The 17,519-nt window shown below is 40.1% G+C and overlaps 1 protein-coding gene across 5 annotated transcripts in view; it reads left to right on the top strand.

Moving 5' to 3' along the window:
- Positions 1-10,112, top strand: part of TMEM117 (transmembrane protein 117) — a 464,204-nt gene extending 454,092 nt beyond the window's left edge. For all 5 annotated transcript variants that reach the window (XM_030548913.1, XM_030548912.1, XM_030548914.1 and 2 more), the window contains one exon: positions 7,478-10,112. In XM_030548913.1, coding sequence (XP_030404773.1) covers positions 7,478-8,118 — 641 coding nt within the window. In that variant the 3' untranslated portion in view covers positions 8,119-10,112. The remainder of the gene's footprint in view (positions 1-7,477) is intronic.
- Positions 10,113-17,519: the final 7,407 nt, after the last annotated feature.

The following is a 17,519-nucleotide window of genomic DNA, read 5'->3' as shown; positions in this document are numbered from 1 at the left end:
AAAACAGCTGTTACCATATATGGCATGAGACCCTTCCTTTGGGTGGGTGTTTTACCTGGACCATCTGTTCTTGCTGTCAGCTCTTCATCATTTTACAGCATTTTCAAGCTCCAGTTACTGTGTGCAGATACAGCAATTCTCAATTCAAATCAAGGAGCTAATGAAAAAATCAGGAATAACCAATTAAAATGTTTACGACAGTAGCCTAATAAGAATGCCTAATTCGAACAGTTCTTTTTTGGAAAAGAAATTCCCTTTCTTGATAATAATATTGGTGAAGTAGAGGAGTCTAGGGATGGAAACAATGTTTAGTTTAGTATAGGGATGAGCTCAAGCTGCAAAATTTTGATCTGGATCCAGACTCTGAATATTGTCCACCCCTGAGGTCTTGAGCTGGGTTCATATTTTGATCCCTGGTCAAATCTGATGTGGGTGCAGCTGGTTTACATAGCATCCCCAGTGTAATCGGTTAGTAAAACCAGCCTAGTGAAAAAGCATACCCATGTAGCAGTAGTTCTGTGCTGGCACAGAGCTGGCTGCCACTAGCAGAACAGGGAAAAGGGAGCATGACTAGAGAAAAGGGGGCATAGCTGGGCTGCTCCTTTGCTACCCGGATACTGCGCTGCTCTTGCAACAGCCACTTGAGGCTGTTGCAAGTCAGCCTAAATTAGAGCAGCACGAAGATCAGGTAAGTGCAAAGGGTTGCTTAGCCACTTTTTCTCTGCTATGCTCAGTGTATTTTTTGCTGCATTCAATGCGCCTGGAAGATTTTGTGGTTACAATTCTCATGATTGCAAAGAAAAGCTTTAAAATACTACTTGAGTTCACCCCAAAGGCTCAAAAACACCAAACAAGCCCAGAAGACAAAAAGAAGCCTAAATGTATTGTTTTAAAGCCAATCTCATGATTTTTTAACCTTTAGGAGTTGGCAATACGGCAGAACTAACATCTTCCGGTCCTAGTTCTCATGCTTTAGTGTAATTGTCATTTATTATTAAAAAAAATCTCATTTTTCCTGGAAAGACAGGATTGCTTTCTACTTTAACTCTTTTGTACCTAGGAATTCCTAGTGTGTTTAGTCCATGTTAAATATTTTTATCCTGTTTTCAGCCTTGCTTTTATCTCTGAATATCAGAAAGAGCTTGAATTTTTGCATCTGCTTAAATCATCTGGATTTCCCTTGACAGATGGTTCACTGCAGTGTATGTGCTTTCCTTCCTGGGCTGCAGTTTATGAAAATACACAGTGTAGCCTAGTTTCTACAGTACCTAGGGAAATCTGTACTATTTAAAAGTAATTGTTGTTACCGAACCTTCATATTCTTTCTTTGTTAAAAATGCATCTAGAGGCCAGGCGGATATTTTTTAATACCAACATATTATTGTACCACACAGGAGATCCAGAGTCTTGAGCTACCCGAACTCTGGACAGGGTGCATGTTGGAAATGCACTGTATCAAGTGTCAAAACAGAGGGGTGGGGGGAGATTGGGCTCACCATTCATTAAGACTCCTTATTGGGCAGTTTTTGAAGAGGCATTACTGCCCATATCAGAAAGGACTAGGCAATCCAGCCAGAGGTAAAAGGGTCTCAGTGCTGGTTGTCATCTGAATGGCAAGAATGGCTTGGGCAGGTAACCCAAAAGTAGCATGTCTAGGTCCAGGATGAGCACTGCCTGCACAGAGATGCCTGAGGGAGCCTGTAGGCAAAAATAGAACAGTTAGAGACAAAAACAAAGCAATCCAGGCACACAGGTTCTGAGAGAAATCTCCGAGGGTTTCCTGTTTGGTTCAGCTGTGTACAATATATGTGTATGTATCTATCGAATAACATCAACATAGCAGCAAAGCACACAGCTATCCAAGTGTGTTACAGAGATGTGTGAGCATTTTTATCCACGATACACATGGGGAAACTGAGACAAAAGAGGTTACGGCCAATATTTTCTAAAGTAGACTCTGGTTTTGGATGCCTAACTTGAGGCTGCTTGAGCCTGATTTTAATCCGCGCAGCCACAATTCCATTGGCCTCAGTGAGAACTGTGGGTCCCCAGCTACACCTGGGACAGGCTTTCAAGAGCACTCTCGCAAGCTGGATCCACCAGAACAAAGGCACCTCAAATCAGAGGCCAGTTTTGAAAATTTGGGGCTGAGGGCCTTGCCCAGATCACGCAGCAAGTCAGTGTCATTGGGATTACAACTCAGGTGTCAGACACTTGTGTGTATGTACACATATGCCTTTGGAAACCTTTTAAAAGTGGGCATATTTCAATATTTAATGGACGAAAGTAGATGCAATGCTGGAAAGGGTAAAATGAAAAAGCCCTACTTTAACTGTGAGAGCAAATTCTAAGATAAAAGGTCCCCTCATTTTAAACGTAGATATCCAGGAATGTCTGATAGACTGAGAACTCAACCTTTGGATCCACTTGGGTCCCTTTGTGCTACTTTTCTGGTATAAATGAGACATATACCTGGCAAATCTGGATAGGTGGGAATCCCCTTGTCACTCTAGTGGGAATCCCCAGGTACTTTAGAGCCACATACAGTTCTTGTGTCGACAACACATTGTTTCCATTTAATTTACCAAATTGTCTCATCGTTTGACCCACACAGCCATACCTAATGACATCAAGACATTAAAACAAACAAGCAAAAGAAAGAAAAAGAAACACAAAACAGGTGTTTGTGGTGTTTTGGTCCCAGCTGGAAGGAATATCAACTTAATCTAAATTGTGCTGTCATTTGTTCAGCTGATTAAAGATGTTGGTTGATGTAGTAACTTTTAAAATTAATTTGCCTGTTGTTTTATTACTTTTCATCAGCTGCAAAAACAAAATTACCTTGACAATAACAATTTGAAAATCAATGTTTCATTACACAACTGAAATATAAAGGAACTAATCTGCTAAAAACTGTGAAGTGAATGCAACTTCATTAAAAGAGATAGTGAAATAACTTTATTAGAAAGGTTAATGGAAATAATAGATGGATTACTACCACAGCTCCATGCAGAGATACATTACACTTTCTCTGTGAAATAACAGGGGCATATAGCTAATAGCTAATGTAAAAGTACAAAGTATCTCATTTTCATTGACTGATTGCTTTAAAAAACCTTTCAATTAAAATATTTCTTCATTTATAAGGTCCTCATCCATCAAAGGCCTTACTCACTTGCTTAACTTCAAACACATTGGTAGACCCAGAGATTTCAATGACATGCATGTTTTAAGGATGTATGTTTACATCCTTTGCTGGACCAGCAGCTAAATGTTTGCCCATTTCCCAAATGTATGTTAGACGTTTTGTTTTGACTGCTTGATGGCATGTGCTTTCACCTTTGAGTTAGCACATAGTATAATTACTACATTAAACAGCTTGCATATGAGGACAGAGTAAAAAGACTGGGACTGTTCAGCTTGGAAAAGCAGTGACTGAGGGAGGGAGATGATAGAGGTCTATAAAATTGTGAATGGTATGGGAAAAGTGAATAGTAAGTGTTCACCTAATGCACAAATCAGGGGTCACCCAATGAAATGAATTGGATCAAGTTTAAAACTAACATAAGGAAATACTTCACACAATGCACAGTCAACTTGTGGAAGTAATTGCCAGGCGATGCTGTAAGGGTCAAAATATAACTGGGTTTAAAAAATTAGCTAAGCCCATGCAGGATAGGTCCATCAATGGCTATTAGCCAAGATGGCCAGGGACACATCCCATGCTCTAGGTGTCCCTAAACCTCTGACTGCTAGAACCTGGGACTGGACAACAGGAGATGGTGATATGTTGGGGCCACACAGGGTCATATGCTCCCCCCAGATTTCTGCCTTCCATTTAGCACAGAGATTTTCAAACTGTGGGGCATGCCTCGCTAGTGGTTGCACCCCACAGTTTGAAAACCATCACCTCCTGCCAGTAGCCAGAAGATCAGAAGCAGGCGGGAGCTGCCCGTCTTGCTCGGGCCCCTGGCTCTCTGTGCTGTGGGAGCTGGGATGCTGGCTGGCTGCCTGGAAGCCCTCCCTGCCCTGCTCCCTGAGGTGGGCCACCTCTGCCTGGCCAGGCACTCCCCAGGCAGGGTGGGCAGCACAGATCTGAGTTGCGCCCCTGACACACTCTTGCCTCTGTCCCGAAGAAGCCTGGTGCCAGCCGGTGATCCCCCTTGGAGCCAGCCTCTGCCCATGGAGCCTGGCTGCCATGAGATGCTCCCTGAGGAGCTCCCTGGAGCACTCATCCCCCTTGGGTACCTTGCGCCTCAGTAACTGGGTCACACCCCAGTCTCCACCCAGGGACCTGCCATTGCTGCCAGGTCACTTTCCCTTGCTCTCCTTGGTTGCCCTGCCCCAGCCCCTTGGCTTCCCGGCTTGTGGTCACACAGCCATTGCATGAGCCTGGTGCCCAGTCCTGGTGCTGGGGGCAGGCGGCTGCTGGCAGGGCTGACTCGTTCCCACCAGCTCTGGAAACCAGGGCTGTGAGAATGGAGCAACCCCTAGGGTTACCATATTTCAAGTACCCAAACAGAGAACACTACTAGGGTTGGAGGGGAGGAACTGGAGGAGGTATTTGGGAGGGTGCTGGGGGTGTCTGTGTACTGGGAGGGATATTTAGGGATTATTGGAGGGGGCATTTGAAGGGCACTGGAGGCGGTACCTGCAGCAGGGACATGCACTGGAGTTGGGCTTCCAGTGCTTCGGGGGTGAGGGGAATCCGCTCTAAGTGGCCAGCGTCAGGGAGGAGTCCTGAGCTATGCTTCAAGGGAAGGGCTACACTAGAAAGAAGCCACTCTAAAAAGAATGTAGGTGGATACGCACATGAACATAAGCTCACAGTGCAATTCTACATCTAAGAGGGTTAACATAATCCTTGGATGCGATGAATAGAAGAATTGTGAGTAGGAAAGTGGTGTGAACTCAGTATATAGCATTAGTAGGACTCTTACTGAATACAGTATTCAGTTGTGGTCTCCACACTTTAAAAAATGTGTTGAAAGACTGCATATGGTTCAGAGATGCGCCAGAAGAATGATTCAGAGTCTATAAAACTTGCTTTGTAGTGAGAGATTTTAAAAGCTCAATCTGTGTAGTTTAGAACAAAGAATGTTAAGAGGTAACTTGATCACAGTCTCTAAGGAACAGATCCTTAAAGTATTTTGGGGCCTAACACCCATGGGTTAGGTGTTAGGCCCCTAAATACATTTGAGGATCTGGGCATAAGCACCTACACAGGAATGATATTTCTGATAGGAGCTCTTTAATCTAGCAGACAAAGGCATAAGAAAACCCAATGACTGGAAGCTGAAGCTAGACAAATTCAAACTAGATAAAGGGCAAATATTTTTAATTGTGAGGGTAATTAACCATTATAACAATTTACCAAATGATGTGGTGGATTTTCCATCACTTGAAGTCTTTAAATCAAGACTGGATGTCTTTCTAAAAGATATGCTCTATCCCAACTAGATGTTATGACCTGATGCTGAAATTATCGGGTGATGTTCTTTGGTCTGTGTTATGCAGGAATCTAGACTTGTAATGGTCCCTTTTGGACTGGACATCTACAGCTCTATACAGGAGTGGCAGTCTCAGTATAACATACGTTGCATTATGCTTAATTTTTTCCCTAACTTTAATCTCTTCCATTACTCCTTCTATCCCTCTGCACTTGCAGGTGTGTCAGCCTAAAGCAAAGTATTATACTCTTCCTACAAATGCCCATAACAGTCCACCCATTTCCTACCATCCCCTACACCTAGCAAGGCTCTCTGCAGAGCCACTTGCCTAGTTTCCATAGAAACAAAAAGCACAGCTACATAGCCTGTTTCTAGTGGTGCCAATCAGAGAAGAAAGCATGTGAGGAAGTAGCTCCTCCAGGCAGGCTGAAGAGGCATTAGAGGACACTCCTGAATGCAGGTGATGGCCTCATAGCCTGTGGGGAAGGAGATGTGAAAACCACTAGTGACCTATTTCCAACTCTGAGCTTGGCATGCAAACTGAACTGTATGTGCAACCCAGCAGGAACCTTTACGTTCAGAGTGAAAAATATAGCAGAGGTTTGATAATGAGTGTGGTGCCATAAAATATTACAAACCAGGTTACTGTTGCAGTCAGGACTGCAAAAGTAACTGACAGGCACAAAAGATGTTTTGGGTGCAATAAAATCTTAGTTTTGCATCTAGGGGCATGGTGGTTTAGAATTTGTTTTTGTGTTTCTTGGTATTTTGTGTTTATTTTAAATTTTTATGAGTATTATTAATGTCTCAGGGACCATTTAAGGGACTAAAGTAATAGGAAATATGGGGCTAACATCTGCTCTCAGCTATGCTGGTGAAAATCCAGAATAATACCAATAGCTTCAGTGGTGTTTGTGAGGACTTATAATGTTGAAACTGATGGCAGAACTTCCTCCCTTGTCTTTCAGTAATTTAGTTTCTGGATAGGGCAATACCACAGGAAAATTAATACTCATGTTTATTCTTTTCCAGAATGGCCATCTGGGTTAAAAAAGCCCTTTAAAAACATAAATACAAATACCAAACTGTAAGGGGTTACTTTACTGAGACATTCAAATTGATGGCAGAACATGAGTGCACAGCCTGACAGTAATTTCAACCACACCACTGATTAGCAAACCAATAAAGTAACTCATCTTTGAGATTCTCTTTCCCATGTATATTTTTATTTACTAAAAATTAATATCAACATTTGTGATGACTAGCAAAACTACTCCTTAGTGTCTTATGTGCAAAATCACATAATGCAGCAGTTAGATATACTTGTGCATCCACGGTCCTAAAATGTCTTTAATTGTATGTGTATGTGATGAGTTCTTGGACACAGCTAATACAATGTCAAGGTAAGATCTTTAGATGGTGCCAGTTAATAAGTAGGCTCTGACAATACTGCAATAGCATCTATACAAAGAATAGAGTTAGTAAAGTAGTATCTTGTATGTACTTTGGATATCATATCTCAGAACCGCCATACCTCTCACGTACATAGGTCTGGGCTTCACTGCATGAGTACTAATCAATCACAGTACATACTATTAAAGCAATGTAATTGTCATCCTTTCAAAGCATCTCACCACTAGCAGACAAAGAGTTCTATCAAATGTAGCTTTTTCAAGGAGAATATTCATACTATTTTTAAAATCTTGAAATGAGTTCTTTTTAGGTTGATTGATGTAAACTACATCACCTAATGGTTTAATCAACAGGTCACCTACAAACTGCAGTGTGAATTCAATTTTTATACTGTTGTACTGCTTTTCAAAATGATTTATTACGTGTCTAGACATAATTACGCAATACTAAGAGAGATTCAAGAATAAATCTGGGTCTGCTGAGAATTTCACTATACCTTAGTTTTACAGGTTAATTGAAAGAAAAATTTTATCTGAGGGGCATTTACTCTATCAGCATGGTTGTGATACTTATAAAAAGGACATCAGATGACACTGTTTTCTTTTTTCAAACAGGTAAATGGTTTAACTATGGAATTATCTTTCTGGTTTTAATCCTGGATCTAAATATGTGGAAGAATCAAATATTTTACAAACCTCATGAATATGGTCAATATATTGGTCCTGGACAGAAGATCTACACAGTGGAGGACTCAGAAAGCTTAAAGGACCTTAACAGAACCAAGTTATCCTGGGATTGGAGATCAAATAACACAAACCCTCTGACTAACAGGACTTACGCTGAGGGAGACATGTTCTTGCATAGCAGATATACAGGAGTTAACCTTGATGTCAAATGCCTGGCCTTTATTCCATGTTTGCTGGCTTTTGCTTTGTTTGGGTTCTTCATTTGGTTCTTTGGGCGATTTCAGAAAACTGAGCAAGGCATGGAGAATCTGGACAAATCATACACAAGAATGAAAAGGAAGTCGCCATCAGACATGGGAATGACACGAGAAAATACACAGGTTTTAGTGGAGAAAACTTTAAGTTTTCAAGATCCACATTTAGTATCCATAAAATCAGACTTAAGTGAAATTGTCTTTAATTCTTCCCTTCTAACTTCTGAAAACTTGAGCTTACAGTTGAATGAACAAGACAGCCCATTACAACCAATGACAGCAGATTCTGCCCCTAAGAGTGATCCCATGACCTAGAGCAAATGACCCAGAAAAGAAAGATTAAAATAACCAGTTATTGTGAGAGTTCAGTTTTTGTAAGTTAAGGTTTACATCATGTTTAGCACAAGAAATATAACCTGTACCACAAAGGTGCTCAACATGCTTTTTCTAGGAATTTTGTTTTCTATTTGTATTATATGTGCCTACTCTATAGCTAACATTCCTATATAGATTATGTCTCAGAATTGCACCATCTATTTATTAATTCATTGATGTTGCTGTATAATAGTGAATTAGATGAATATTTGCAGTATAAAATTCTAACCGTGGTGGTGCCTTGAAACATTAAACTGATTTTTAACTCAACTCCAGAAGATATAAAGACCAGTTCTTCTAACCTATTTTGCAAGGGTTTTTTTGCATGCAATTATTTAGAATGCCATTTGATTTCTTACCAATAGATGTAGAGATTTCTGAAGAACAGTTCCTGACAAGATGTTACACTAACAGTTGACTTTGTTATTTACTCAGCTGTAGAGTCAGTGACTTTGATAACTGGACTGCAGAGAAGCATTTTGATTACCTTTTAATTTTTGCTAGCTCGCTGCCAAATACAAATACAGCTTCATAACAGAGTAACAGTAGAGCATGGGTCACTACTTGTGAAAATAGGACTTTCTCTGTCAGTAATTGCAATTAGATGATAATGCCAATTATGTTTTTCATAATTAAAGATAAACTGCTGCTTCATTAAAACTCCTGCCCTTCACCTTTCCGAAACAAAGGTTAAAATGCATAGTTAGAGCAATAATCACATATCCCATCATCAACACAAACCTGTGCAATGTCAAAGAACCAGTGTAGTGATTACAGGAAAGACCCCAGAGCCCATAGCCTTCAGTGTTTGTACAACTTTGTGTAACTATGGTTTGGGATACATTATGCTGGGAAATGTACAACACAACTGACAGCTTTAACTTCTTCAAAGACTGAAGCAATGGTGTGGGGGCTGGGGAGTGACTGCATGGAATAGATTAGCAAGTGATTTGTCCTGAATCTTTTTTGCCCCTTTCAGGAATTAAACACTGTCCATTAATAAATAATAGAACCCAGCAACAAAAACAAGGCTACTTGGAATCTGAATTCCTCAGCTGTCTGTTCAAACAATGTACACTAAAACCATAACAAATCTAAAATACCAGAAAAAATCTGACTTGCCTCTAATTTAGTTTCATAAATTGTTGTTACAAGTTACTAAATAAGAAGTCATTTTAAAGTCTAAATTATTTCCCTGTCAGTTACTGATGTTGCTGTATTTTGTCTTCATGGTTTTTTTTTAATGTCGGTTGTTTTGATCTATCTGCTTTTAAGTTTTCAGCATGGTGAATTTAGCATGCATAATAGAACTATGCATTTATTATCTATCACTTGAATCAATTTAATAAAAATCATTCAACAATTGTTTATCATGTGGCAGGAACCTATCCCCTGTTAGGTTTGTTTTGTTTTGTTTTGTTTTAACATTTCACTCATACTTTGTCATATTTAGAATCATAAATATTTCTGGCATTAAAAAATACAGACATCAAAATCATTGTAATATCAAAACCAACCATTTTGCCTATGGAACAGTTAATATTTTATCAAGAGAAAGTTTCCTTTTTAATGAGACTGAATTTTTATCCACCAGAAATTATAGCTATAAAAATTATGCTATTATTAGCATTTGGTTAGTGCAGCCTGTAAACTTGCTCAGTCTATTTAAGATAGAATTTATATATTCAAAGCCAAGCTATTAACTACTTATGGTAAAATACTGTCAGATTTTGCCTTTACTGTGTAGGAGGTGATTATATTTATGCTTTATGTCCAAGTAGGATTTGATATGGACAAATAGGTAGACAAAATGGCTAATTATTTTTGCAAACACATGCTCTTCCATGTGACTTGAAAGACTTACTCCAAAATGTCAAACCCTTTTGTGGATTGCTTTGTTTTTTCTGTGCATAGGGTAGCTAAGTCCATTAATATATAAGCAGAAAATGAAAGACTGACTTGAGTCTTGCTGCTTGCATGATTACATGACTCTGAAGTAACCGTTATTAAGCAACTGATCCACAGCTAAAATAATTCTGTGACCTTACAAGTTAATGCTTTTAAGGTTGCCACAAGAGAGAGAAAATCAAGTAATCCTGAGATTTTCCATGAGTGCTTAAATTAACAGCCAAGCAGAGAAACTGTACCCAAAATGGATTCAAAAGGAGTCACAGGATTCAGCATGACCTTTGCGGTCAACTCTGCACTTTAATTAAAGGAAGCACTTGAAAAGGCACTAGCTTTACAGTAACAGTTGCCGTATATATTGTAAACACAGAAGTAGATATGTCCATTCTTTCCATGGCAGTCCTTATTTAACATTCACAATATGCTTTGTTACATCAAAATGGAAACCTTTTCTAATCTAAGGGCCTTATCCAGCACCAATACCCATGACCTTGATATGAATGGTCTACCCACCACAGAAAATGAAAATAACCTCCAAGGACTCCAAACCCTCATCCTCATGAGTGAGTTGGAGAGGTTGGGAGGGTGTGTGGGGAGGGAGATCTTGTGGTTCTCAAGCCTGAGCCATGCAGAAGTTGCTGTCCCTTTATGGCTGAACTATATCTGCTTTGTGAGAGAATGTATTTGGTACAGTATCTTTTTTCATTCACATATATTGCAAGATACCATGATAACAGGTACCCTAAAAATAATAGCAAAGATCATCCCAGGGATAAGCATACAGGATTTACTAATATATAAATGCTTACAAACTTCTCTTTGAGTATCTGTAATGATTACATTTGGTCTCACAGAAATGATGTGGAACAAATGGAGGGTAAGTAGATTTTTGAAACTGCCCTTAAAAACAGACTCTCCTTATTTGGCTTTAGGTTTTTGGTTTTTTAATTATTTATTTGGAAGAAATGGCCCATATCCTCAAGGAGACACTTCAGTACTGCCCTCCTTATTTTATAATGCTCCAGGAAATTGCTTCACTCTACCTCATTTCTTCCCCCCATTCCTTCAGGCCCTCATCTCTGGTCCTTCCTAAAATTTGGTATTATTAGTTTTAGAACATTCTCCTCTGCAGTTGCCATTACCTGGAACAATTTTTCTCTAATTTCCCACCTGTCAGCTTCCAATCTATAAAATCCTGGACAAACCTGTCTCTTTTCTCTCTAGTACATTTCTCTTCCCCTCTACTATTTTTTTAACATTTAGCTATATTAAATGTTAAATTAAATTAAATTTTAGCTCTATTATCTGCATCGCTGAATGCAGTTAATTTGCATGAAAAGCTAACATGTTCTGTTTTAAATATACTTTCTACTCTGTCTAGGCACAGTAATTGTGAGATAACTTCTTGACTACATTTTCACCTCACACCCCTAATGTGTTTAGCTTTCACCTTTCCTTCCTTGAATAGCCTCCATAGCACTAGCCACATGAGAGACAGAAATAGGACCATAGAAGTTGGAGATCTAAAACCCCATTAGATTGTCAAGTACAGAGGATAGGCCACCACTAAACGATGCATCAGACACTCAACACACACTTCTAGATTTTAACTAATGAATCCAATGAGCTATTGTGCAACAATATTAGTAACTTGTTAACAGAGGTGTAAAAGAATTTTGTATCTTAGGACATAGTCTTGTAGGTAGTCAAGAAGCATGTGGTTTTGACCAGTAGCACTTACGAGGAACGGTCTGAAGTTTTGAACAGACTATAAGAATAATAAAAGTCAGAGACAGATCCAAGGTTGTATACGCACATAAAGCTGATCCTTTAGCAATTGATGAGTATAGTATACAGATGAGGAATGTACTATATCAGATGTTAAAATGATTCTATTCTTGGAGTTGAGTGGCAGAAATACTCAGAATGACATACTGCAGATGCTTTGATTCAAGTTACATTTATGAACAAACAATTGCAAACCTTTTATCACTATAGAGATTTCCCAAGTTACAGCAAAACATAACAAACACACAAACAGTTCTGGCACAGTTACTGTATAGCCACACTTTGGCTAAACTGACTAAGGGGCTGTTCATCCTACCCACTATCATTTCACTAGGCACTTAAACTATCCACATTGGGGAGCTGGGGCTTTCAGAATGTAACGCATGGGTTTCAAACTATTAGAAATGGAAAAATGAAGAAAAGTAAGGATGGCCAAATTAATAACTCCTTGAATTTGTACCCCAAACTTGCGATGGAGTTGGGGGCATAGGCGTGGGGGGCAGTCCTGTTTCATTTGAATTCTCAAAGGGAGAGGTGGAACACATTAACCCTACACTCTGAAGTGCCAGCCCCAAAGCTGTTAAAGATAAACATAGAAGAAACTGTACCCAGTAGGGCATTTCCACTACCCTGAATAGAGGCATTAGGAAGCCTCTTTTTCCAGCCTTTAGGAAGATCTTCCACCGCAGTAGGAGGGAGCTAGGGTATGTTGAGGTAGGGGATCGAGGTGAGGTGAAAGAGAGGTTGTCATGGCTTGGAAAGGATTGAGACTGAAAAGCACTGGCTAAGTAAGACTCCCATATGAACTTTTGGATGCTTGTCTTGAACTTTAAACCTCTGAAAGTTTGTCCAGCACAACTGAAAAAGTTCAGGGGTGAGGTACAGAAAACAACTACACTTTCTTTTTCTTACCCAAAACTAGGGAGGGCATTTCTGGAGAAGCCAATCAGGTAAAGCATCAGACATTTTTATGTTCTTTGCCTTTATGTGATGTCAGCTCATCCTGATGACCTGGTGTTTACTGTGGTTTGGGGCAGGGAAGTTGTCTTTATTTAGTGTTGAAAGGCCATGCATATCCTTGGAACAATAAAAAATGAAAATCTGTTTGAGGCCTTACCTATAGTGGATTCATAATTATGGCTTCTTTCTGATACCCACTAATAGTTCCTCTATGCAGAGGAAGTTTGAGATCAGCAACTCCTCTTTGCTTGTTTTCTTGGGAGAGGTGCGCAGAAGAAGAAACTTGATCCTTCTTTTGGGAGGAAGAGTTTGAGTCTAACCTTCTACCTTTCACTCCATGGAAACCATTTACTGGAGAGGGGAAAAGCATAAGGCTAATGCCCCCTGTAGGGGAACCACCAAAGACTCCTCTCTGCCAGCTTCTTCATAGGACAACAGAGATCCTTCTTCCTCCTCTTCACCAACCCTACTTGCTCCACATTAAGGAGACCAGGCCTCAGCAAAGCCCTCCTCCTATTTCCAAGTTCCAACAGGGCCTAATTTCTCCGCTAGGCCCCCACTTCAAATTAGCTCAGCAGTAGTCATAATACTAATAATAAAACACATAGCATTTATAGTGTGCTTTTCATCTGCAGCACTCAAAGCACTGGATAGGCATTGTTAGCCACACTTTACAGCTGGGAAGCTGAGGCAAGTTATACCAATATGTCCAAGAATTAAATGCACTCCACAGAGTGGCTGATGGATTCAGCAACAGATGAAATTGCATGGATGATCTGGCCTCTGCAATGGGCTTCACTTGTGGTGAGATGGAATTGTGGCTGCACAGAGCTGATGGAGCCCAAATGACTAGTGATGGGGGACAGTGGAAGGCACATGTCTTGGGCTAACCTTTCAAATCAATATCCAGTTTAGGTTTGTGTGCATTACATCTGAACTGTACCGTCCATCCTTAGAAAAATCCACGTCCATCACAACATTGTTGTGTGATTGGCTTATTTGCCAAAAGAATTACTTTATGTCAAACACTTTCATAAATGATAAGTTACAGTAGCAGGCCATAGACCTAAGAACAGAACATAAGAACAAGGGAGCGGCCACACTGGGTCAACCCAAAGGTCCATCTAGCCCAGTATCCTGTCTTCTGACAGTGGCCAATGCCCGGTGCTTCAGAGAGAATGAACAGAACAGGTAATCATCAAGTGCTCTATTCCATGTCGCCCATTCCCAGCTTCTGGCAGAGACTAGGGACACCATCCCTGCCCATCCTGGCTAAAAGGCATTGATGGACCTTTCCTCTATGGAATTATCTAGGTGGGTTTTTTTTGACCCTGTTATAGTCTTGGCCAATTACTTGGCAAATACAATACTCTTATGGTCTTGCTAGTAGACACTGCGAAGAGCACCTTCTTTGATGTCAGACGGGGTAGGTAGGAGGGGGCTGCAGAACTTAAAGTACTTTAGCTCCTTATTGTAGGCGCTGCACTTGACATCTGAATAGCCTCACTGCAGATGGAATTCACCCTCCACTGCTTTTCTCATCAGAGTGTTTTGTGTGGGGGTGGGGGGGGGAGGGGAAGTTAGGTCTATTTGGCGCCTGCTTTCCCTTCCATGCACTTTTTCCATTTGACAGCCCTGAATACAAAGCACCCACTGAAGGGCCATAGTTGTTCATAATTATTTATATAATGCCATTTGTGCACAAAGCTGTGCACAATTGATGAAACTATTCTTAAGAAGCAACAGGTTCCTTCCCCAAAGAATTAACAATCTGAAAAGAGAGTGGATTCAAGGTCAGTTCATTACAATACTGCACAAATAAAGACTGGACCTGGTCTTTATAACCAGGAGGTTTCATGAAATACATAGGGCTATCAGGAAGGACAATGAAGACAAGGGAACCAATCAGTCAAAAATTAAAATGCAAGCAGGGCCAGCTCTAGCCATTTCGCAGCCCCAAGCATGCCGGCACACAGCGGGGGGCGTTCTGCCACTCGCCGGTCCCGCAGCTCCGGTGGAACTCCCGCAGGCGTCCTGGCAAGCAGCAGAGCGCCCCCCGCGGAGTGCCGCCCCAAGCACGCGCTTGGTGTGCTGGGGTCTGGAGCCGGCCCTGAATGCAAGTTTACATTGTTAAAAAATCAAGACTGGCAATTTTCTTACTTTTTTCCAAAAATGGCATTTGGGGGCAGAATCACAGATTCCTTTCCTCAGTCAGGCTAGTTGTCATTTTCTTAATTGCTCGGTTTTCCCATATGACTTTTTCCCTTTCTTCTATTTAAATCATTCCCTTTTCCATTCTTTGCATCTTCTCCAAGCCCTCAGTCCCCTTCCATGTCCCCCTGCTTATGTTCCTCTCACTCCTGTTCCCGGCTCCTAATTTCACTCTCCTTACTCCATCTCATTAGGGAATGCCAGGTGGACAGGGGAGGGCAAAACAGCCATTTTTTGCTGTTTGAGCGCTTTACCCTTTGAAAAGGAGAGGTTGCTGCTGAGAGCAGAGGGGTTGCTCTTTTACAACCATCTCATCCAGATGCTTGCAGTTGATTTAAACAGTTTTGGATAAAGGTTAATGTTGATAGAAAGAAGGAATTAAGAGTAGCAAAAAACAGCGGCGTGTAAACTATCACACACCATCAATGCAAAGACCTCAAGCCCAGACTGCGGCCCATGAAACACTTATGTTCTCAGTGTTCAGATACCCTTTCGACTGCACTACAGGGACAAATGCTACACTAACTCCTATTGCTACCACTGGAAATTACACATGAATAATTGACAAGCGGAAATGGCTTTTAAGAAACAAAGTCAATGAAAATTCTTTGTGATGCTGAAATTAATTGCAATGATACTTTGTACTGATATAACTACAGTAGTATCTGTTTATCGCCTACGATTGTATTTGCATATTGATGAAGTCAATTAGCTCTGCAATTGGCAACCCTTGGTTCATGTAATCAATTGTCCTGAGTCAGGGTTTGGAATTATTCATGAAAGAGCTACACTTCATTGTTGTTCAAGTAGAAGAACTAGTAACAGACAATAGTTCGATTAATTTTTAAAGTTTTTGGAAAAACCAGCTAGAGGAGACAGTAGGGACTCAGTATTTTACAGTTTGACTAGGTCATAATCTCAGAAGTCATTAATCTATAATCTCTATGAAATGAAAAAAGTATTAAAATAAAATGAAAAATGAAATTCGGTCCAGCATTCTGACTCATGTTGCACACCCTATCATTCAAGTGGCACCACTCAATATTAAATGTTGTATTACAGTTTACATTTACAAAGGAAAAAACAGAACAGCAAATACTCCATATATGCAACATGGACAAACTGGAGTTGCTGGCCTTTCGTTGTTTGCTTTTAATTAAAACCTACATGTTAGGCCTAAATTGCCTGACAATGTTCCCTTAAGAATAAAAATAACCTGTCTAGTGCAGGGTAACTGAAAGGAAGAAAGATCTGCTCAAATTCTTGTTTTGAAGGTTGCAGATAACTTAAACAACTGGAAGAGTGTGCCAGTGACTTTGCAAAATTTCAAAAGAATTAAATACTAGAGAAATGGTTCAGATGCACTAGGGACAGGTGGAGAGTGGTGGAAGCAGATCTATATAGGAGCTAAACTCATGTGCCTTTGCTCAGAACAATTTATTAAGCATTTGTCTTTTTAAGAACTTGCTTACATAAAGATCCCAAGACTAACATGAAGGACCGAACGACAAAACAAACCAGATCAGATAATGAGATAATGTTAGATTAAAACAAGATTTTTCAAAAATTTAATATCAATAGTTTTTTTATTTGATAGAAATGATAGATTAGATACAGAATTAATGATTTCTTATGGCAATTATCTAGTCATGCTACAGTATTAGTGGCTGTACAGGCTCCTCTGTAGATGGTTTCAAAAAAATTAAAATGAATCATATTAATGGACATTACTAATTTTTCTAGTTGAATAAAACAAATATTCAAACATGGGCACCATTTTACCATTTAGTCACTTGTAAAATCACTGCTTCAAAGCAGACACATCTGAGAAAATGACAGCTGCAGGGCCAATGTGTTCCAGAACACATGCGGGTTAAAGCTGTTCCAGATTCCAGAGGCCCTTTGTGAGTTTCCTTACTTGTTGACTGTGAAAGCTTTGCCAGTTAGCACTGCTTAACAAGCAAGTGCATTTTATCTTCCATGTCATCTGGAGATAATGCAAACCTGTTCTCTCAAGTACAGATCGTTTCCAATAATCATTGTTTCCATGGTGACTGTAAGGGCAAAATGTTCTAGTTTTGCATTGTGAAATGATATGAAAATATAATGTTTTCCACAATATTTGTAAGGTAAAAATGAAATTTTGAACCCATAAAATACCCACCTGCCCCCGTCTGTCCCCTGCCTTCTTCTACCATCATCCATATATGCCCCACCAGCTCCAAAGAAAAGAAATTTTTTAAAGAAATCCTTGGGAATCCTCTTCTAAACTGAGATCAGAATGGAGGCCCTTTAGGGACTCCTGGGCTTATTGGTGCAAAGTCAATACATTGATTCCTAGGGCTAGTGAGTACATTATTGACATAAGAATTGCCAAATTGGATCAGATGCTAACCCCCCATCGTCCTTCTCAATTTACACAGTGAGTCCTCAGTAAAGTTATTTAGGTGTTCTGTCTTTCTAATAGATGGACT

This window comes from Gopherus evgoodei, chromosome 1, assembly GCF_007399415.2.
Source record: "Gopherus evgoodei ecotype Sinaloan lineage chromosome 1, rGopEvg1_v1.p, whole genome shotgun sequence".
In the NCBI taxonomy this organism is placed as follows: Eukaryota; Metazoa; Chordata; order Testudines; family Testudinidae; genus Gopherus; species Gopherus evgoodei.
Note: the sequence above shows the minus strand (reverse complement) of the source record. Positions and strands in the feature narration are given on the sequence as shown.